Source organism: Motacilla alba, chromosome 2 (assembly GCF_015832195.1).
Source record: "Motacilla alba alba isolate MOTALB_02 chromosome 2, Motacilla_alba_V1.0_pri, whole genome shotgun sequence".
Classification (NCBI taxonomy): Eukaryota; Metazoa; Chordata; class Aves; order Passeriformes; family Motacillidae; genus Motacilla; species Motacilla alba.
This window is the reverse complement of record NC_052017.1, coordinates 34656304-34679178: the sequence shown is the minus strand read 5'-3', so window position 1 is coordinate 34679178 and position 22875 is coordinate 34656304. Positions and strand designations below refer to the sequence as shown.

Genomic DNA, 22875 nt, shown 5'->3' with positions numbered 1-22875 from the left:
TTCTAATTCATGCAGGCAATTCACAGCCAAATTGGCAAAGAGGTGATTTCAAAGAATGATGGCCAATCGCACAAGGAATTAGAAAACTAACAAAACAGCAATTATACATTTGGGAGGGCTCCCACTGCAAACCAGTAGAGAAATTTGAATGAGTCAAAGCACTTGACTGTCTCCTCTGCCAAAAGTCTGCCAATTAAAGGAATCTTTATTTGCTAATGAATCGACATTTACCAGTTATCTAGTAACCCATCTCAAGGCAGCCATTTTAAAAAACAGCCGATTTCAAAAATGTTATGTCCTAGAGATCACTTTCCTCATCAGCCACTGAAGAAAAGAAGACACAGGTTCTAAACAAGAAGGAAAGTAGCCAAGTATGTGAATTTAGAAGCACATGAAGAACAAAGCAATTGGTACTTACTCAGAGCTGTTTGGATATTCTTTTCCCCATTCTTCACTTCCGTCAAAAACCCTTTCAAGAACTTTAAACCTCTGCCAGGATGAATCCATGAAATAAAAAGAAACCATGTTTATAAGAAAGTAATCCAAAGTATAACAAAGCCCCCAAAGCTGCAATACAACTCCAAAGTGCAATAAAACTCAGTATTAAGGAGCCAATTTCAATCTGAACAAAATTGCAGCCACCGCCTCCAGCCTCCCTCCCAGTCCAAGGGAATAACACTTCACTAAACATTTCTGCTGCAGCTTGAAATCATCTGCTTGATACCCTAGCCAAGTAGGATCAGTCAGTCACTCACTGTAACTTCACTTTTACAGGAAAAAAGTTTGCCTGCAATGTTTTTTTCAGGCCTTTTGGCAAAGTTGCAGTGATACAACCACAGAAAGCACATTAATCTTGAAGCTGGCCAGTTTGGATTGATGAAGCCTGTGGGAAGTAACCAGCCTGCCCCAGGTACATAAAGACTGTACTGGTGAAAGGCCCCTCATTGCACCAGCAGTTCACAATGAAGGCAGCTACAAGGCCATTACCTTTTCAGCCACAGGAGAGCCTCTGTAGCAGAGTTTCTAACTTGTGCTACACCTGCGTTCACTTCATGGAGCACAATCTTCTGAAGGGTATCAAACTCTTCTTTGTTGGTTATAAATTTCTGGTTTATTTTCTGGAAAGAACATAATAGGCAAAACTTTAGGTCTTTTAAGGCCCAACAGGGGCCTAAAAACACCACCCGTTTACCAGCACTCTTCCCTGCTAAGAGATACTACAGATTCCCAAGGATGTCACATACTCCCCATGGCATGGCTGTTCTGACACCCTGGGCATGCCATCCCAGGGCACACCCCAGACACATCTGGCTAACACAACCAAAATAAAGCATCTTAGTCAAAAATTTACATGGGACCTACCATTTCTGTCCAACAAAATACTTGAAGTTCTCATGACATTCTCCCTACTGGAGGAAAGCAGTTAATTCAAACTGCTCTTCAAGCAAAGTCCCATTTGCCCAGAGCTTCAACTACAAGCAAAATTTACCTTTTGACCACTGCAAACTCTCAATATTACACTTAGCAGTGCTCAGCATGCCTATGGCTTCATTTTGTTCCCAAGCTTCTATACACAATTCCTCACGCAAACAAAAGAGACAATATATAAGGAGCATACCAACAGATTTTTCTTCTACATTAAAGGAGTAGCTGCCTATCACTTGACAATCAATACTCTATGTTTTAGGTTTTTAAATAGCATTCATTTCTCTTGCTACTTTCAGTCTTCCAAGCAAACAAATCTGATTGCATACAATACTTCTTAGCATATACTCAGAAGATACGTTTTGCCTTTTTTTTTTCCTTGAAAGAAAATGCTACGAAAAGTCTTTCTATGAACACATTTTGTCTCATAACCAGTATTTCAAAGGTTCTTGAAGGTTCTTCAGAAGGTACTTGAAGCTGGAAGAACTTCCAGAACAAGAACCAAGCCTGCATGAGCTGCCCTAGTCTGCTAAGAAACTGCTTCTTAAACTGCTTCTTAAACTGCTTCTCAATCCTACTTGATTGAGCAAAGGGGTTTTTCCTCCACTCCCTCCATTTGTTTGACAGGTTAAAGTCAACATTGCTAACATCACATCATGACTTATAACCTATACAGCTCAGGATCAAAGTCATATTCATTAGGTGTAACAGATGTTTTACTTGGCAGTCAATACAGTATTTTATAAGTTTGCACACAAATGGATTTATTAAACACAGCATGTACTGTCAGAACAGAATTAGGGGCATTTCAGTGCTTTAATCTGACAGATGGTAACATTATCAAATATTAAATAACCTTCCAGTATTGATTCCTACCACAAAGATTCTTCAGCACTTGTGTCTAAAGTAGATATTTTGTTTAAAACACAAAAACCAGTGCTAGAAATAAGTTATTACCTTGATGTTGCCTACAAAATCCATTTTAACTGGAGCAAAAACAGTTGGTCCCAGCTTGTCTAGGGAAAAAAAAAGCCATATTTTAAAATTGTGTCTTTTTCCACTTCTCATGCTTTATAAAATAATTATAAAAATAATTTCATTTACTCATTTAACAATCCTCCTCAATGGCAGGAAAATACTAAATGAATGGCAAACCCATGTTTTTCTCTGGAGTAGAACCAATCCATCCCAGTTGCTACCCATGTTAAAATACTCTGACCTACATTTCAGAAGTCTTCAAAAGGCTGCATGCTCACAGGGCCACCACATCCACTAGATGCAGGGGTCAAGCTGGTGGGGGGCTGTGCTAGGTGAAGATCAAAGTCTTTGGAAAAATCAAATAGAGAGCTGATGGTGTGCTGTCAGCTGTACTAGACTGTAAGGCATCTATGCTGCTTTTTTGGGGGGGAGGAACTGCTGTTCCATACAGACACCTAGACTGCCAAACAGCTTACATGTGGGTCCCATCTCAATGAGAGTGGATCCTCTTTAAAGCAGAGGGGTAAGAAACATGGTCTGGTACCAGTCAAACTGATTCTGCTGGTACTGGTTCTACCATATCACTTAAGTGAAGAAACAAATTTTCCAACCCAACTGCTCCACCTTTGCTTGCTGCTAGCAGCAGTCAGAAGGAGTCAGAAGAAAAGAAGCTGCTTACCCAGAACAGGCACAATTGCATAACATGACTCCAGGAACTCCTCTGTTGGTATGCCCTCTTCCTCCCGAAGCTCAATATCACTGAACCTGGTGTCCAGGACAAGAAGAAAATATTGTTACCTTAACTATTCTTTTTATCTAACTTCCAAAAGCAAAACCAGATTTCCTGTCCAAGTTATTTGCATAGATGGAAAACTTAGAGACATGAAACCGCCAATATGGCTTTTGTTTTACTATGTTCAAGTAATTGACGGCAGAGAACACACATTGGGTGGTGTGCAAGCAAGGCCTGCAATTACAAACAAGGAAAAACTTCCCACTTAACTCTGTACAGCTAATTTTACAAACGGTATCTTCTTTCAATTACTGTGCTGTAGGCAGTCTTGTCAAATAATCTCAGCAAATACAGCTTTACAGACAGAAAAGTCTTAAAAATAAGTAAATTTAAGGCTTAACATTAAGTTGCAATAATCCTTTTAATTGAAATCTGTACTACCTATTGCTCATGACACTGAAGAAGGTAGGAGAATCATTTTCATTTCTTTCCTCCTCACACAGAGCCAATCCACTTAAAGAATTTGTTTCCGACTGCAGCATCTTGTGGGCACCACAGGCTTCTACAGCTTGCAGATTGTCCTCTCCATTGTCTTTAATGCCTAACGTTTATAGGAAACAAAAGAAAAACACAAACAAAACAGTTACATACACATATTGTTATTCCTTTTCATCAAAATGCCTTTCTATTTGTAGGAAGGCACTTGGATATCTGGATAATGCAAGTTTAAAAGCATCCCTGCCAGCACCACTGCAGGTTTGGTAGGTGCTCAGACCACATTTCAATCACTGATTTTAATCAGACAGATTTCTTTTAACCAAGCACCAGGCTGAAGTACAGGTGAGCCCACACAACCTCAGCAAGGACAGTCTTGTGAGAAAGAAGAGCACTGAAGAAGCAATTTGGTGCAGCAGGGAGCTGACTCATCTCCTTGAAAGGAAGATTACTTCTCACATGGTTGTAACTTTCCCAGTATTGTTGAAGTGCCATAATGCATTTTCAAAAGCAAAAGAATAATAGCAACATGCTACTCCTTCTGATAGGTAAGCAAGCTGGCTGCTTAAATGGACACTTATACGTTATCAAAAGTTGCTATGTTCTCCCTGATTTCTGTAAATATCTTAAAAGTTTTCCAGAAAAAGATCCAGGTACATCTTCCCTACTGTGGTTGGTTTTATTTCTTTTTTGGGGTCAAGTACATCTGTTTCACATACAAGGAATACAAAGGAAAGACAAAATCTTTCATACACATCCCCATACATGGTAAAACCTTCTGACCTCATGGAGAACTTCAGAGAACAAGTAAAGAAGCAAAAATTATTCACGGCATCTGCATCATACAAGCCATAGCTACAGCACATCTTGCTGCCACACTGTCAAACTAGCATCCAGAATTTCCCAGGGAACCTGTCTTTCTAGGAAAGGAATACTCTCAAGTGTCAGTGAGGATTAGAGAGAGACATGAAGCAGAACTGAGCTTCTGGCTGAAGGGATCAAGCTGCAAGGAACTCTTTTCCTCCAGGTGACAATGACAACTGAAAGCAGGCTTACAGCAGTGCCAATTAGTTGCAGAACCACAGAACAAACCTGGTGCTGGGTGAAAAGAAAACCCCTCATACCCAGAGCAGCCATTCTCCGGCCTCAGACATCACTGACATTCATGAGCAAAATGTCTCTGCCAAGGAATGACAGAGGTTTGAGTGATGCCACTGATCTGTCCTTCACCAAGCCACACAGGCTGAGAAGTAGAGAAACAGCCCAGGCCTGCAGTGACACTGCAAGAGTGCTGTGCAAAAACCCTGAGTCCTCTGAAATGTCAAACTCCAACACTGTAAGCCCTAAATGACAGAGAAATTTGCTATGGGACTTAAGTGTGCAAGCACTTTTAAAGACTGACTGCTCTTAAAAAAGGGGAGAGGGAAGAAAAAGTATCTGATACAGGGCAGAGCTCTTGGGGTCAGAGGGAGCATCCAGATACAGCCATTAGCCAGACAAAGCCCATGGGCTGGCTGGGTCAGCCCACCCTCTATGGCCCTGCACATCCTAACTCCACCCCATATTGACAGCAAAACTCTGCAGCTCAAATATGGGTAACCAACAGGGATAGTCTTTTCTCTTTTGTGCACAGGTACCACAGTAGCTAAATGACACCAAGAACTTGAATTAGTTTGACGTCCTTGCTTTAGTGCTGTTTTATTGATATTATGCTAAATGGTGTCATGTGCATGTTATTCTGCAGGAACTTGCCACATTATGTAGTAGAAACCCCAAAAACAGGAAAACTCCAAAGAGAACCCATAAGGGCAAAATTACTGTCATCATTAACTTGGACTTAAAAACTTCTGCTGACTCACTGACTGCATATTTATGTTTTGGAATAATGGCCAGGCAGAGAAAGCCACTGCTCAATAATAGTACAGTCCATTCAACAGGATGTGCAAAAATCATGTCACACAAATAGCTATCCAAATTAAGTTCAGCAGCCCTTAACAATATAAGCACATTGGAGGGAATTTCATACCAAATTAGTTCAACAGTATTTCACTGAAGTTACACACAAATCTAACCTTCACACTATTGCTAAGATAAAGGAAGAAATAAGATGCTTTCTAGGATCTTAGTTGCAGAAAACATTTATCAGAGCAATCAAGAGTGACTAGAAGTTCAAGCCCTCAGACACGCACACAGAGCTTCCACAGCCCCTTCTGACACTGCAGCCCTACATACTAGCAGGGAACAATGTGTCTGCCCACAGTGCATGGAGAGCCTAAGCCCTGCCAGGCTTCAATCTGCACCTGGAAAGCCTCAACTTGTCCAAAACCAAATTTTTGATCTCCCTCTCCATTCCGTCCAAAGTTAGCCATCAACAAAGGCAGCAGGAGCTATGCTGAGAAAACTTGCAAGAGGCAGTATCAGACTAAAAGACTGATATTCCCTCTCCTGGGAATCAGGGATCAGCAGTCTCACAAGGAACCTACACCTTCCTTAATTTACACCTATAGAATAATTATTCTGGAAAAAAGACTGTGCATATACTTACCTGCCAAATCCTTTGCTACATGATCTTCAACATAAACATCACCAGCCCCCTCATTTGTTTCCAAGTTTAAACATTCCATACTTTTAATAACCGCTTGCTCTTGATGGTCAATTTCTGCTTTTACACAGCCATTTTCACAGGGGTTCAATTCCACCTGCCTGAAGAAAGGGAAAGAATAATACCTAGTGCATAAGCATTGCTTGGTAAGCGTCTTTCTGTGAACACACAAATAACAAGAGAAAAATAGTTGACAGAAGTTACAGGCTGTCAAAGGCTGCTCTGAGCAAAGAACTTGTCTAAAATAACAAGAATGAGGCAGCTTTTTGCAGCAAAGAGGATTAAAGACTCAACCTCAGCTTGCAGAGTTCAAGTATATTTACAATGATCTTTATTGAAAAGGTACATAATAATACGACTACAGAAAAGAAAATTGCAGGCAGGTATTGTAACTTCTAGAATATCCCCGCATTACTATTTTAAAATATACATCCTTGCCACCTACTCCAGAAATCAATCCACTTATCATCAATGATTTTTATGAGCTCATGAAGTAGAACCTAAAATGCAGGAAGGAGCACAGAAGTGGGAGAGAGTTGGCTGCTGATTGAGCAGTAAGACACTAAGTGGACTGCAGAGAAAAATGAAAGGGAAAGGGCTGATACAGAAGAGACATGAAGTGGGATGAGCCAGATCCCTTTTGTTTCACCTGCTTCCAAGTAGGCAGCTCAGAGCAACACAATTCTGCCTGCATCCAGTAAGAGTACAATAGCAATGAAGAGAGAACAGACACTACCAAACACAGATTAGAAAGAGACTGACAGTAAAGACTTCTGTTATACCTTTCTGTTGAGGTGTGACTGGACAAGACAGAGTGCTTTACCTGAAAGATATGGAGGGGGGAGAATATTGTTTAAAGCAAGAAGACTGTATCATGCTTCTCAAACTTCACATTTTATTAAACACAAGTTGGAGTCAGCAAAAAAACCCTCCCTAATTCTCTGACCTGGAGGCAGTATACAGGCAAATGTGAAAATGGTGCTACATTATTACACCATTACAATACTGTAAAGAAAAGAAGAAAAAGGAAAAGAAGGAAAATCAGATTTCTTTCAGAAGGTAGTTAGCAAGTGTCAAGAGAGACACTACACAGCATATGGAAGAGAAACAGTGCAGTGAGCTTCCTTTGCAATGTTTTCTTTACTTAATCAAAAAGTTTTCAAAAAATAGAAGAAACACGAAGCTAGTATTCAGGTATGATGAAGCAATCTCATTTCTCAGATGCAGCCATGCATCTACCTTCCTACATAGATCTTAACTTCCTGTTTGCCAGAGATGTTCCAGTTTTCCATATATAGTTATGGATCCAGGAATCAAAAAAGTGCCCTTCTCATTAGAAAGCTAAACTCATCATCTCCCACTGGCATATTAGCACATATCCAATACTGCTGTAGCTTAACAGAGTAATAATTGCTGTGAGCTCCCACATGGACAAACCTGCTGTAGAGCCAAGGTATTTTGAAACACCACTGTATGACTTTCTGTGAGACACCACTGCATTACTTTCAGGCCCTGAAAGTTAATGTTTAATAATTTTCACTTGTCATTAAAGGTTAAGGGATTGGTCACTGCTTATTAAAAAAAATGGCCCTACCTCACTTGCAAACCACAAGAAATAGCAGAGTATGTCCAGTGTAGGACAAATAGCTATGATATGGGTAAAAAGGCATTCCCTACTTCTACAAATGCTACTTTTGACAAAAGTACCCATTAGCATCCCTGCTGAGGCTGAGAGAAGATGATACTGGCCATTACCTTGCTCGTTCTGAGAACTGCTAAATTTGGAGATCCAGGTGGGGTCTGATGCAATAACTCAGAAGTGAAGGCAGTATTTGCAATCTGCATACATTCTTCAAGAGTCTTCAGGAAAGTGTCACAGGTTGATTTCAACAGAGCTCCCATATCAATCTCACTCTGTGGGAAGCAATCAATTGGAAGAAATAGACTCACCACAGAAGATCAATTTGGAGCAACTAATGTCTGCAAAGCCCACAGCTGCTACAGCTGTGATTTCTGGTTAACATGAATTAGAATCCAATGTGTCAGCAGCTCAGAGGACTGGCATCACATGTTACTGTGGCTATGTCCCCTTGCAGTATTACTACTTTTTTCAGCCTCTCAGTACAAGCAGCTTAATATGCTTGTGTTTTGAAATCAATGCCTCTTAGTTATCTTATTGGTGTTAGAAGTGCATGAAATACTAAGCCTGAACATATTCAACAACAGCATTCCAGGAAACACCACTAAACAGGAGATATGAAAAGTAAACAAATTAAATAGATGTAGAATGATCTGCAGATGATCATTTCAAAAACCCCATCAACAAACTTACTGGAAGTGACAAAAATGCAGAATGAGGTATCACATTGCCTCTTCATCTCTGCAAAGTGAGTTATTGTTGCTGAAATGCTTTTACAATAAATCTTTGCAGTTAAATGCCAGTAAGATCAGGGAAATACAGTCTTCCCCCAGATGCATGAAATATGAGCAGGGTAAACACCACATTACAGGTCAACACATGTGAGCTGCAAGTTCTAACAGTGCCTTTTAGTCATTTGTACACCACATCATCTTCTGCACTGTCTTTTAATTTACCTTACACAGTTTATCAGGTATCTTTACAGAGATGGTTTGGACACCAAACCAAAGGTTTGATCAAACCAAAGGTGGTGTTTTGCCTGCTTGTTCTGCATCTGAGGACCCATCTCTGCAGTGGGAGGCATCCTGGAACTCCACATCAGCTTCTCTAGCAAGGGAAGTGCATTCTTCTTCACACATTTCTCTCTCAAAGCAAGGAGAAGATCACTCTCTTCAGGAGATCCCTCTTAAATGAGGCTTCTTTGGTCACGAAGATTTGCAAGGTTTGAAACTTTAACTTAAGTGAGGCAAACCAAGCAGTTCTTTATATCACTTTCACTCTTTTTCTGGTTTGCAACATCTCTTGACCTTTTAAGGGTTTTGGATGTGTTTTGCTGAGCAGGATATTAATGACTCGGGCAGAAAAATGTCGCTTTGTGCAAATTATCTTTTCATAAAGGATCTTTTTTTTTTTTTGATCCACTGTAAACACATGATCACGTACGGGGGTGTTACTGTCTAGATCATGGATATCAGATCCCACCTCACTACTTGCTAGCCCAAAAAAGGGCAAGTCATTTGCAACAATACAGTAATACTCCATTTAAACAAGAACTGTTGTGTGAGCACTTTATTTCCCTCAGGTTCTCTGCAGAAGGAGGTTGCAACATTAAGTAACTGTGAGTGAATACTAGATTGCATATCCAGGAAAGCTCATGTGCCCAAGACATTACACATATGGTCTATAACAAAAATAGAACTGTACCTCTGGTTCTGGCACACCAGAAATGCTGGCTTCCTTTGTTTTATGCACTTGCTGAACAAGGAGGTTACAGTACAGTCTAAGTTCAGACATTTTGGTCTTCAAGGCTTCTGTGTTTTCAGTGAACTCTAAAAGTTAAACGAAAGAAAAGTTAAATTTACTGTATCCAGTGCAAGGCAAGTACACAACATTTGGTCTTAGCAGGCCTTTTAAATAGGAGAAAAGCCCTACATATAATATTCTTTGTTTTCACAAAGTAGTTTAAGCTGCAAGCAATAGAATTGTTTAGATGCTGTAGGTAGGAAACACTGGATCTAAAAGATGCATTCTGTCCAACAGAAAGGGATTAATTTAATACAGATATCCTTGAATCATGGGATGGATGAGATTGGAAGACACCTTTGGAGAGCAGCTAGTCCTACTCCCCTGTTCAAGGAGAGTCAGAACAAATTACTCAGGCCTAGTCACGTTTTGAACAGTGCCAAGGATGGAGATTACACAACCTCTCTGTGCAGCTTGTGCTCCCTCATCTTCACAACATAAACATTTTTATTTATGTTTCAATTGATTGGTTTGTATTAAAATTCATGCATATCTTCTCTTGTTCATTCAGTGAGAAGACTCTGGCTTCATCTTTTTTATGCTCTCTCACTAGATATTTCCTTTAATCATCTTAGCGGCCCTTTGCTGGACTCACTCCAGTGTGTCCATATGTTTCCTGTACTGAGAAACAGAGAGTGCAGAACTGAGAAGACTAATCCAGATAAGATTAACAGTCATTCTGAGATTTTTCAGAAATAATGTTTTTGATATTAGAGTCCCTGAATTATAAAATAAATTGTCTGTCAGTAAGACTAACATGGTTTAGTTCTGCAAATACATTACTAGCTTTTCATCCTGTGCTACTTTATGTCACTTTACAGATCCAACTTTGTTCTGCTTCTAGGCACTGCACATCAAATCCCATCTGGTGAAGGACTCTACAGTAGCATCTTCTGCTCAGTTCTGACTCAGTTTGAACCAGTAGATGCAAAGCCTGGAGAAAACACACATAAGGCTAAGAGGAGAAGCAATTCCTCACCTCAGGGAAAGGAAGTGCTTGCCACCTCCTGCATTTACACAGGACATTAATAATTTGCTATTTTCCCATCTTCTGTATAGTCACTGCGGTGAGGTTACACAAGGTTAAGGCATGAGGCCTCACAATGCTCTGTGACTGATGCCACACTTGTAAGCAAGAGGGGTTTTCACCGGGGGAGGGAAGTGAGATTGCTGATGAAAGCAAAGTGGTAAGTGAATTAATTTTCACAGCCTGACCGTGATCAGATTTAAGTTTCTGAATACTAACAGATTTGCAACCCAGTGCAAACCTTTTCTTAATTGCTGAGGCAATTCTCAAAGTGCAGAAGACAGCCCAATTAGAACATGGAAACATGTGAGGAACTCCAAAGCTGAAGAGACACTGGTGTGAGAGGCTGAATCATCCTATTTAGACAGCTGTACAAGGTGAGAGTCTTACATTCTCATACAGTCTGCATCACAGTGACCCATAGCCAAGGCCTATTTACTCACTGTACTTACAGAACCCACCAGCACATGGTTTTCAAATTAGTTTTATAGAGTGTATTTTAAGAAAAAAACTAAGTTTCCAAATCCCTGCCCTGAGAATTAATACCTGAGATTCCTAGTTAATATTCCCACATGTCTTAGCTTTTAGCAGCACCAAAGACCTGAAGCACAGGCTGGACACTGAAGTTGTATGTACATGCATTAGGGAAAGCATGGGGAAATCTAAAGCAAACATCATGTGCCAGCAAAAGGGTGTTCTTGCCTTTTTCCTTTTGTGTCCTGCTGTCAGTCAGACAGGCTTTGGCAGTTCCGAGTGCAACCAGCCACTTTTGCCTTTCAACTGCATTTCTTGCCTTCAGATAGAAGTACTGTTCCCCTGGGATAATCAGGTCCATTCGTGTGTTATCTGCAGGATGAACTGAAAGCAACATGGATTTCAGACCAGCTCCCCGGCCCTTCCCAGCCCAACCACACATCCCAACAGATGTGTTAGGTGGCAGGTCAAACAGAAATGAAAGAGGAGAAAACTATGGTCCCAACTTCCCCCACTGCCACTTATGACTTCTCTTCTGAGTTAGGGAATGGACAGGACACACACGTGTACAGCTGTGAAATACAGTTTTGTGATCAGTATAATCTGAGAGTCTTTATGGGAAGGGCATCCTTTTCTGGCAAGCCTCTCTTTCAAGCTTCCAGCCCTTAAGTGAACCTCAAAGATGTGGAAATATGACTGAGCAGACCTAGTACTGTAAGTTTCTTATTCATGTGTCTAGCTTCAGCTCTGTGCTTATGAAGAGTCATTTAAAGCTGTGTGAAGTTCAGCACAGCTCATGAAAGGCAGACCCACCTGCACGCAGAATACCCATGAGATTAGAGACTTGCAGTTCCCTCAACATTTTCAAAATACTATAGTATAAAAACTTGCATATACATCAAGTTACTGCAAATACATACCAAAGAAATCAAGCTGCCAAATGGCTCTTGTCACCTGAAATCTCATCTTGAATGCAACTTTATTGGACAAACTTAATGCAGCTGAGTGTTACTGTATCTTAGTTACCTTGAATTTCACAAACAGCCATTTGGATGCTTCCCTTGCAACCCTTCCAGGCATCTTCCTGAGAGTCATAATAGGACAAGATGCCACCACAGAGAAGGAACCACCGAGGCTGCCAGCCTGAAAAACAAAACTGCATTTCTCAGTTACACCTCTCCCTGCAATTCCACCATTTCTCTCACTTGAGACTTGCTGCAAATATGGCCCCAAAGATTCTCAGTCCCCCAGAAAACTAAGCCCTTTGAAGTATTAAGATTTGTGGACAGACTTTGATGTTGTACACCATGACCCCTGCTTGATGGCACCTACGTGCCACAGCTGGACCACAGCAGCATGTGTCTTGAGATGCCAGATGTCATTTTCAGTAGTTTTGCTAACACAGCATCACTGACTCACTCTGTCTTCCAAAACCACCTTCTCAATTCAGCACCCCTCAATTCCTTCCACCACTCCTCAGCCCACCTCTTCACTCTTCCCAAAAGCCACCCTTGCTGTCCTGCCTTACAAGTCTTCCTCCCTTGAAGGAAGGGCTAGCCAGGTTATCTTGAAAAACAACGTGTAAGAATCTCTTAAAAATCAACAGACGAACAGAGGCGGATCTGTTGATTCTGAACATTCTGAATACCATCTTTCAGTGAAGCAGTTTTCAACAGCTCTTGAAACTCCTTGTGCTGCCCACATAAAACATAGTCTTGAATTACTGACCTGCACTTCTGGATACCTTCCCAGAAAAAAAACCAGAACAAGGCTAGACCCACACCAGTAGTTCTGGGTACACTTTTGCCCACCCTGCTGCCCAACTTTAGAAGTAAACCATCCTTTTTTTCTACTTTTGGAAGCACTACAGCAGTATGAAAAGATAAAACCAAACACAACCTGACAGCTGCCATTTATGTCTAATTAAAAACTACAAGCTCATTAACTTAGGAAGAAATGAGGCAGCAACGTCACTGGAGGAAAGCAGCTTTCATTACTGAGCCGCAACAAGCTTCCCTGGCCAGTTCCAATGGATTGAGGTTCTGACACTCCCACACTGTGCCAGCCAACCATCTCTGAAAGAAACACTTGGACAAGACCATGTGGACGACATGGCTCTTCAATATTTTGGCAGAGGGTTTTCACTTCTGCTGTCCCCTGCACCAGGGCTCTGCCAACCAGAACTTTGTGGCAGGAGCCCAGGCTGGGCTTGGACTGGTACCACATTGGAGGAATGACAGCTCCTTTCCAGCTAGAAACTGGTTCCTTGGACAACTGCTGAAACCAAGCACAACACAGTTCAAGATTAGAAAGGCCTAAAGCCTCAGGCTAACAGCAGGAGTATGGTCTGGCTTGCCCCTCCCCCCATCCCTTTTTTTTTTTAAAATCAATACCACTGCATTCAGTCCAACCCAGTTTATAGATTGCTGAACCCTGTGTGGTGACTGGAAAACAAATTAAACATAAATAATATTTCATTCCCTTCTAGATCTCCTCCATTATTTTCCAGAAGAATATAAAAATATCAAAAATCCGAAGTAATCTCAACACTTCTTTACTTTATATGAAAGGGGAAAAAAATCACAAGAATGAGAAATTTAAAAAAAAAAACCAGCAAGACTGGTTTCTATTTGTCTTGCCTCCAAAATAAAGCAACTATCCTGAAAGTCATTACTGATATGTGGGAACTCACAAAAAAAGGAAGTGATTGTTCAGCAGAGAGAAGCAGTTAATTGCTTCAGACACTCAATGGCACAGAACCAATTCTTTAAATAATGCACAGCGCCACAGTCAATACAAGCCTCTAATTCAGTCTGGAGCTCCTGCTGCTGCGCATGAATCATTTCAGCCATGGTCCTACAGCTTACAATTGCAGCTGATGCTCAACCAAACTGAGTCCCATCCATCAAAGGCTGTGCAATCAATTAGCCAACATACAAATCACTCTGCCTCCATCACTTTGGAGGCTGGTTAAAAGTATGTTATGAATGAATATATTTTTTGAGACTTTTATTTGGTTGGTTGTTTTGGTTTGGGTCTTGGGTTTTTTTGTGGGGAACAGAGTAACTATTTGTATTCCTCTGCAGAAGCCAACTCTTCTTTAATTATTAGATACATATTTTAAAAAGATTTTGATAGACAATTTTTACCTAGGACAATATATATTTTCAGAACAGAATTGTTACACTAAAAAAACCACATTTTTGTAAAAGGAAAATAATTTTTAAAAACCTCACAGCAAGGTTCTGTCAGAAGATGCACTAACCACCTGGTACCCACTAACACTGAGACAGCAGCCATGGGAAGGTTATCCTAAACAACCAACTAAAAATAGTATGTGGCTGACAAATGATGGGCACTGCACAGGGATACAATCTTTAATTACAGAAGCTTCACTTCTGCAGACAAGTGAAGAATGGAGGAATTAAAAAAACCAAAACAAAAACCAAAGCAGCAAAATGATACTTAGGCACTTCCAATAACACAAATCTTGGGTTTATTCAGTGTTATTTGCCTCCTATAAATTGTCATAGGAATATTGCAATTTTTGGAATTGAGCATTCAGATTTCACCTGATATGGAAAGGTAAAGCCGAACCTTTAAAGGCCTTACTGGCGCCAGCATTATCACAACTTTGAAGAAGAATTTAAGTCCATTATACTGGTGGTACACAGGCAGGAAAAAATACAGCTGGTACCTCCAACATCTCATTTTAGAGGCACAGTACCATTAACAGTAAAAATTGACCTTGGTGGGAAAGGTATGTACAAAAAAAAAAAAAAAACCAATAAAGCACAAAGCACAATAAAAAGTGATTAGTAGCTTAAGGTCTCAGCCATAGAAAAGAGTGAAGATATTCCAGATGACTTCACAGGCACTGGTCAAAGTACATATCACACTCCTGTGTGAAACTTACAGTTAGTGCCTGCAGTACCTTGAAGATTTGATATTATCCACTACAAAAACAGATATTTAAGCAGTCTGTGCCTGCTAAGGATTCACTACTTCTCGAGAAGTTTCCACAGAAAGAAAGATCTGCCTACTTCCATCATTACACTTCAGGAAATCTGTATGTAACTATCACTGAGCAAACTTGACATTTCTTGATAACACAGTTGAAACTTGGATATAATTCAAACTTTAATGTTATACAACTCAGACTCCAGACAGCATTCCTTCTAAAGTGCCAAGCCTGAAGAAAAAAAAAAAACAAAACAAAACCAAAACCAACATTTGAAGACATGAAGATCATGTCAGACATCTACAAAGCCAAGCCATCTGGGAGAATTACACACTCAAGAAGTCAAATTGATGACCTGGAAAACAAGCTGCAATTAAGAGACGCCACTTCCACCTGCATTTCTAAAATGCATCAAGCCCAGACATCCAGGTTTTTATTACTGCTTGCTTTCCATGAGATTTATGTAACACTTTAAGCTTATTAATTTCTTGACCTTCAGAATAAGTTTTGGTAAAACTCTTGCAATAGATAGTCCTTGGACTCCTTGACCCTAATCCAGACTTTAACTACAGATAGGAGATAATGATGAACTTTCCATGTTACATCATCTGTCTAATAGGAGGAGTTAAAGCCACCATCATCTCCCTACTGCTTATAACAAGGGCAAGATCCAAGACTTAGTTACAGGTGGCATAGCAGGACAGATTGCTGTTTTTCTGTGCAGGGTCACAAAAAAGTCCCAGAGTGGCTGCCCTGATAGTCAGAGCCATCTCACGGTGAGAATGAGCACTATCCATCGCTTCATCCCACCCTGAGGAAATGTAAACTGTGCCATGTGCTCACTGTCCCACCATCTCCAGCTTTACCTCCCAAGGGCAAAAGCACAAGATCGTCTGCCCAGTGCTGTGTCAGCGACTGATGGCTGGACAAGAACTGCTGAAAACTCAGCTCTAGCAGGGCAAAGACACTGTCAGTCTACCAGGTTTCTAGTCAGAAAAAGCAATTAGCAAGAAAGGATCCTACACAGATCAAACTTCACACTCTTCCCCTTTTTTCTAATTCAAGGAACAGAAGTAAAAGATTATCCTGACACAAGCATTTTGCACTCAAAACTGGTGCCTTCTTTTTCTATACAGCCTCCTAAGGCTATGCAGAATTTTGGGAAGGGCAATCCCAGGTGCCGGAACACATTTTGCAGCCTTAATTCTATAGCAGAACAATTTGACAGGATAAAAAATCCAGTGTGTACCCACGAGGAACAGCAGAAAGGCAGACAAGAGTGTGTAACAACCTATGCTTCTTCTGTGAGCTATTATCCTATCACCTAGAGAGCAGCTTCTGGAAATGCCCATATTGCAATTTTACTTTGATTATGTGCATATTAACAGTAGGAATCAATGCAAAAAGCCCCTAAAGGTAATGAAGTTCAAAGATTTAGCATCTTAACAATGGTATCACTTTTTAAAGCACTTGCTCAAGGGACACTAGAGGTTCAAGCGAAGGAAGCAACAGCTGGAACAGGCTTTAACACAATGACCTTCTCCCAAATGATTTTGCTCACAGGGATTCCATGAAATCCATTTTTGTTTCAACCACAACTGTTAGGGCAATGTCAGCAGCATTGAAAGAGCATCCTGTCATCACAGGGCAACTGGGTTTGTTTGCAAACAATTTTATGGCAGTGACCAGTCGAGGCACAGAGTGCACAATGTACCATCAGGCATTTTTGAAGGGGACACAGTGAAAGGATGAAGGGCAGAGAGGGAATGGTGGTGGAGGCAGAAGTTCAATAACACAGGCCCACTGCTCAGACACTAATTCAATTAATACAAAGCTCCTGGGAGTTATCCTCCTCTGTTTATACTTCCCAGCCCCAGCACACAAGCTGCTCCTCTCTCTGACCCCTGGGGTGGTTATCAGGCCAGACTAAGTTCACACACTGAGTTGATCTAAGCACATACAGATACCACATGATGGTATCTCTTCACCATCAGTCTACCACACCTTTGGTTTCTGTCCTACCCAGCCATTTCCTGTGATCACTTACTCACTTCAGTGCAGAGGGACTGAATGCAGAGGCACCGGTACTGCAGCATACCTGGCAGGGAATGCTGCACCATGGAGGCTCTGCAGCACTGCTCTAACACAGAGGAGAGAGGGGACACCGACTTCCATTCCTGCAGCCTCATCAAACTTTTCCACTGTGAGCACATTATATAATTCCAAATAGGTTAGACAAAAGCAAGGTTGCTGCATGAAGAAATATTGAAGTAAAGGCAAGAAAATAATGAGAAAGGTCAAATCACACAAAGACAACTAAGCAAAATCCAAAGAGCATTAACTAATCAGTCCCTGTAGTATACTGGATGAAAAGTCTCATCCAGCCAGAACTGGCTAAGAGTCAGGCATTCATCTAAACCAACACCTGGATCCTGAGAGCAGCCACAGCCAGTAATAGAAGGCAGACCATTGCCCTGAAGCAACAGAAACCTCAGCTGTCTAGGTCCACCTCCACAAAAACCAGACTTCTAATTTTATACAATCAGAACTTGGACTATACCCAGAGGCTAAAACAAAGGGGGAAATTATAAAAGGTTTTTTAGAACCAAGTCTTTTTCTAACTGTGAAGTTTTTGATTAATTCCTCCATGTCTGGAAACAGAGGAGCTTATTTCCAGAGCTTGATATCAGCTGGAAGGATATGTGTCTCTCATCCCAAAAGGCCAGATTTCTTAAACCCCCAAAACAAAGACTTGCTCTAAGCAATATCATGTGCGTCCAGATCCAAGATACAAGAACTAATGCTTTTTTTCATCTTCTTGAGCTCTACCCCCAAGTTTATTAAGGAACTCCAAATCATTAGAGACAAGAGCTATTTAAAGTTTTATGTGAAAGCCGAAATATACTGCTTGGTGTTGGCTCTTGGTTTATCTTGGGATAAACTGAAACGAATCCAAAGTACAACAATAAACTGAGAGGGGATGATTACATACAGGTAGATGGGGAGAGTTATCTGAAGTACGGGGCATGATGCAGCATCACTGGTGATGGCATGAAGGTGAGTCTATCATGCCTTGTGGAAGATTAATTACTTAGGGTTAGAATTACTCAGCACAAATAAGAAAGTGAATATTTAAATATAAGGAAAAGCTTAGCTTTGTAAAGGAAAGTGATCAAAGCCATTTTATGGAGCATCTAACAAATACCAGGAAAGCCAGTGGAATCAGTCATCATTTTCATCTAATGATGAAGCTGCCTTTGAACCCCACAGCAAAGAGCTGATCCATACCATTTCTTCCAGAGTTAGCAGCATTCCTGCCTGTGGCCAGCAATTCCAGGTAGGGTGTGTGCCTACACTGAAGATCTGAACTGAATTCCAGCAGGAAGAAAAAAATCAACTTAAAAGTGCCAAGTTCTCACACACAACACTGAAGGGAGGTATTCCCCTATTCCATGCTGTTTTCCCAGCAATAGCTTACTCATTCTATAAACCTGATGAGAAAAAAATCATCGATGCCTTTTACAAGGCAAACCCCAAAGACTAAATCAATTTATTTTATTAATCAGAAGTTATGCTCAACAAAGAGCACGCACTGCAGGTTAAATTCAGAGAGTCCCATGGGAGGCAGTTTCCAAGCAGCCAAGAGCAGCCTTCACGTGCCTTCAGCTCCGCTCTGTCCTTTCTCTATCCTGCCAGCAGCATTCCCCAGCTGGAGATCAGTCACGCTATGACACTGCAGCCAGGATCTGCCTTTGATGCTGCCCACACCAGAATGGTTTGTGCTCAGCCAAGACTGCAGGCAGTGGCAGCACAACAGACTGAGGAGCTATAGGGAGGGCACACGGTGACACTTTCATCATTCCAACTGCTTACTACAGTCAGCGGTACTGAAACAATAGTTACACACCCATCCCCAGCCCCCACCAAGCAAAGCTAACATCAGATAGAGACTTTTGGCAAAGGATGAAATCTAGGAATTTAAGATCATGTTACATGCTTTGACTATAAGCTCAGCCGAGGCCAACTTACATGCCTGCATGATTTAAGTCACCCTGCTCTGGGTTTTGAGGATTAATAATTTGCAGATGCATTATATATCTGCCCAAGAGAAAAAGTGCTGTCTCACTTTATGTGACAATAATTCTGCTTGCAAAGTTCCCTGCTCTCTTAAGGTTTTAACCAGTTTAGTGGGGGAAGCACAGACAAGAGCAATCAAAAGACACACACCGCAAACACAAGATCCCAACGGATTTTCATAGGCTTGAACTTTGTGAACGTATATCTGATCCAAAGTCGGCACACTTCACTTGAACTTAAACAAAAGTAACACACTAAGAAATCACTATCTGGTGGCCATTGCATTAGGGGACAGGAAAACTCTAAAAAATCTCAGTTTTCTAAACTCAGATTGCAAGAGATTTCCAAGTTAGCATTGGAAACCCTGCATATAGAAACAATGCGAGTGCAGGATCAACACCAGAGGAAAAACCCTACCTCCAAGCAGAAACCAGGTAATACTGATTTAATTTATTCTAACCTATATAAAGCAAACGAGTGCATTTATTACAAACAAGATAACTTGTTTAAGCAGTAAGGCAAACTGATCTGTCTTTCAATTGGTGACAATCGCGGTGTGCTTTCTTTGCCCTTTACCCACAGAAACCCAAATTTGTTTCCTATTTCTGAAACGTTCTTGCTGTCAATAACTATGTAATTTGCAACATAGATCCAGCTCTGGGCCCAAGAGCTGGGAGGAAATGGCTTGACGTGGACTTGACCTCTCATGATGGCAATGACATAAGACATTACGAAATCAAAATTCCCAGAAAAGACTCAATTACCAACAAACTCGCATCAGCTCCTCTCTCACAGCAAGAAGGGAAAGCAGTTCTTTTCTACAGTTTTATGCTTGTTCTTTTTGGAATGTTCTATCTCTTCTCTGACTGTGAGGGATCCTCCTCATTCTGAGGTACATCAGCACCATGTTATTAGCACAGGCACACACCGACACAGAGGGATGACACACAATTTTCCCACTTTTTGCATGCATCATTTACACTGTACCACACCTGATTCATCAACCTTGAGCAACAGGAAAAGCATACTGGGGGCAAAATACTAGCAGCAATACTGCTCTGGATGACCTGTTGAACCTTCTTACTTTCCTTAATCCCTGAAAGGAGGCGTGCCTGTCTCTCAGTCTCCAGTTCTTTGTTATTGCTACAATGATTGCCACATTCCAGAATGAATGTTTTTCTTTTTGGTTTTTTTTTGCATCTCTGCATAAATTTATAACTTAATGGCTTCAGGGCAGGAAGTCTTCATTTTACAGCAAAAGAAGGCACTAGTATGTACAGACAGCTGAGAACAGTAAATTTGCTCTTCTGCAAAACACGCCATGGACCCTCTACAACCTAACAAAAGACACAAAGCGACCTTGATCACCACACTCACAAAAAGAGTCAAGTTTCAACCAAGAAATCAGAAGGATGCTTCCATCTTCCATCACAGATTTTCTCTGTGTTGACAGCCAAACTTCTCCTAGTTTTCAGCCAGTACAAATCTTGCATATGCAAGGAAAAGTTTACTTCAGCCTGCATTCGCTTGAATGAGGTTTGCAAAGTATCATCCCTCTTCATGAAGGGTCATTTGATTGGAAGTGCTTATCAACGTGACTAGCAAAAGAAAACTTAATTTTGATGAAAACAGAATACTTCTTAGTCTTCATCTAACCATCAAGACGGAAGACCAGCTGATCCTACCACAGGCACACTCAGGCACTAAAATGTCAAATGCCAGTCAGTTATCTACAACATGCACTGTTTCCCACAGACACACATTCCCAGGTCTCATGACAAGAAACCAAGCACAAGGGTTCCAGACACACCTCAGCATCTCAGCAATGCAAAGAAAAACATGTAAAACTTTCGATCAGCTGAACCATAGGTGGTTAGTATGGGGAAAGGACTAACATCACTACCACAGTTCTGCAATTCACATGAAAAAGGCAAGCATGGCTGCTCCTCCTTCCACTTCATAATTCAAGAATTATTAACAACAAAGAAAAAAATCCATGTCTGTTCACTGAGACCTGATAAATTTTGATTCTCATCTCAGAACACCTATTGCCTAAAGGGGAAAAGTCACAGCAATCTTCTAGCACAGCAATAAATCCAGCCTCGTGCACCACTGCTGCCCCCCCATCCCTCCACATGCATTCAACACTCGCTCGTGCTTCAGCTTTTTCTTTGTTTAATTTTGATTTCCTACACTTTCCCAGCTAACCAGAGTGCTGCAGCTGTTCCAGCCTCTCGGGAAAAAAGTCAAGCAAGGCAGCAGCCCTCGCACACACACACACTGCTGAGCCACGCTCGCACCTGGCAATGGCAAGGTGGTCGTGGTTACTTCTCTCTGACCTTCAAGTTTCCAAACTGTTCCCACAAACCACACAGAGGTTTGCACCAGGCAAGACCCCATCCACAACCCCAAATCACACGCCTCTGCCTCAGCTGACCCGAAGGTGTCCGGCAGTGGAGATCCCATGGGAACGCAGGGGGCTTCTGAGCCCACCACCTTCAACCTCTGCTGAGCAAACTCCGGCCACACACGGCTGCTTCCAACCTGCCACGACAATCAAGCCTTCCGTGGCACCGGAACACCCGAAAAATTAAAATTTGGGCCTAGAACTAGCGGGACAACCCCCCCCCCCCTCCACTTTTTTCCTTGTCTTTTCGATTTTTTGCATGCCTTCTCATCCGAATCCCCCAAGTGAGACTGAATGGCAACACGTTTTTCTCGCAGCTCTGGGAATGCCCCGAATCCCCGACTCGCCTCGACAGAAGTTCCGCGGGGGTGTGTGGAGAACGGGGAAGTTCGCTGTTGGAGCTGTGACCCAGAGCATCCAGACTACCCAAACCCCAGCCCACGACCCCGGACGGGCACTGGCACCGGGAAAAACGCCGGGCAGTGACAATAAGGCAGCGCCGGGGCTGCTCCCCTGCATGGCGGGGTCAAGGGGCAGCGCTGACCGGCACACAGCAAACACGGTGAATACATACATGTATGTACTTGTATAAATACATGTACGAGATGACGGCGCCCGTCGCGCAAAGGCTAAGCACTGGCAGGCACTCACCGCTCAGGTAGTTGGTCCACTTGTACAGGACCCCCTCCATACCGGCCGGCCCCCGGCCCCATGCAGCGCGGCCGCCCCCCGGCGGGGTCACGCCGCCCGCCGCCGCCGCCCGCGCTCCGCCGCGCCGCCGCCACACAGCGCCATCGCGGGGGGGCGCGCGCCCCGCCCGGCCCGCGCCGCGCCCGCCCCCTGCCGCCGCCGCCGCCACGCTCCCGGCGCAGGGAGAGCCGCAGCCGCGCAGCCACGGCACGGCCCCGCGGCGCTACGTCAGCGCAACCCGCGCTGTGAATCGCGGCCCGCGTGACCGGCGGGAGCGAGAGGCGGGCGGGGGGGGCAGGCGCGGAATGCCCGGAGCAGGTGGCCTCTCGCGGCCAATCGGAACGCGCCCTCGCCGCGGCCGCCGCCCAATCAACGGCCGGCAGCGGCCGGCTCTATTGTGCGCGCGCTCCGCGGGGCTGCCCCGCTCGCCGGCGCTCCCGGAGCGCCCGGCCCGCCTACCCCCCCCGGCTGTTCGGGCCTGCTGATTGGATGGGTTGAGAGACGGACAGGGGCGGGCCCCAATGGGCGACAGCTCCTCCAGAGCTCGCCCTGCGCGGAGCCAAT

The 22875-nt window shown here is 42.6% G+C and overlaps 1 protein-coding gene across 1 annotated transcript in view; it reads right to left on the bottom strand.

Annotated features, from left to right (window-relative positions):
* Positions 1-22439, bottom strand: part of PLEKHA8 (pleckstrin homology domain containing A8) — a 31322-nt gene extending 8883 nt beyond the window's left edge. The window contains exons 1-12 of the mRNA XM_038128390.1: positions 22273-22439; positions 12203-12319; positions 11405-11560; positions 9577-9701; positions 7989-8147; positions 7016-7056; positions 6177-6334; positions 3578-3737; positions 3083-3168; positions 2383-2441; positions 988-1118; positions 419-489 (exon numbers count right to left, since the gene is read on the bottom strand). Of these exons, the coding sequence (XP_037984318.1) occupies positions 419-489; positions 988-1118; positions 2383-2441; positions 3083-3168; positions 3578-3737; positions 6177-6334; positions 7016-7056; positions 7989-8147; positions 9577-9701; positions 11405-11560; positions 12203-12319; positions 22273-22312 (1303 nt within the window). The 5' untranslated portion in view covers positions 22313-22439. The remainder of the gene's footprint in view (positions 1-418; positions 490-987; positions 1119-2382; positions 2442-3082; positions 3169-3577; positions 3738-6176; positions 6335-7015; positions 7057-7988; positions 8148-9576; positions 9702-11404; positions 11561-12202; positions 12320-22272) is intronic.
* Between the last annotated feature and the right edge of the window lie 436 nt (positions 22440-22875).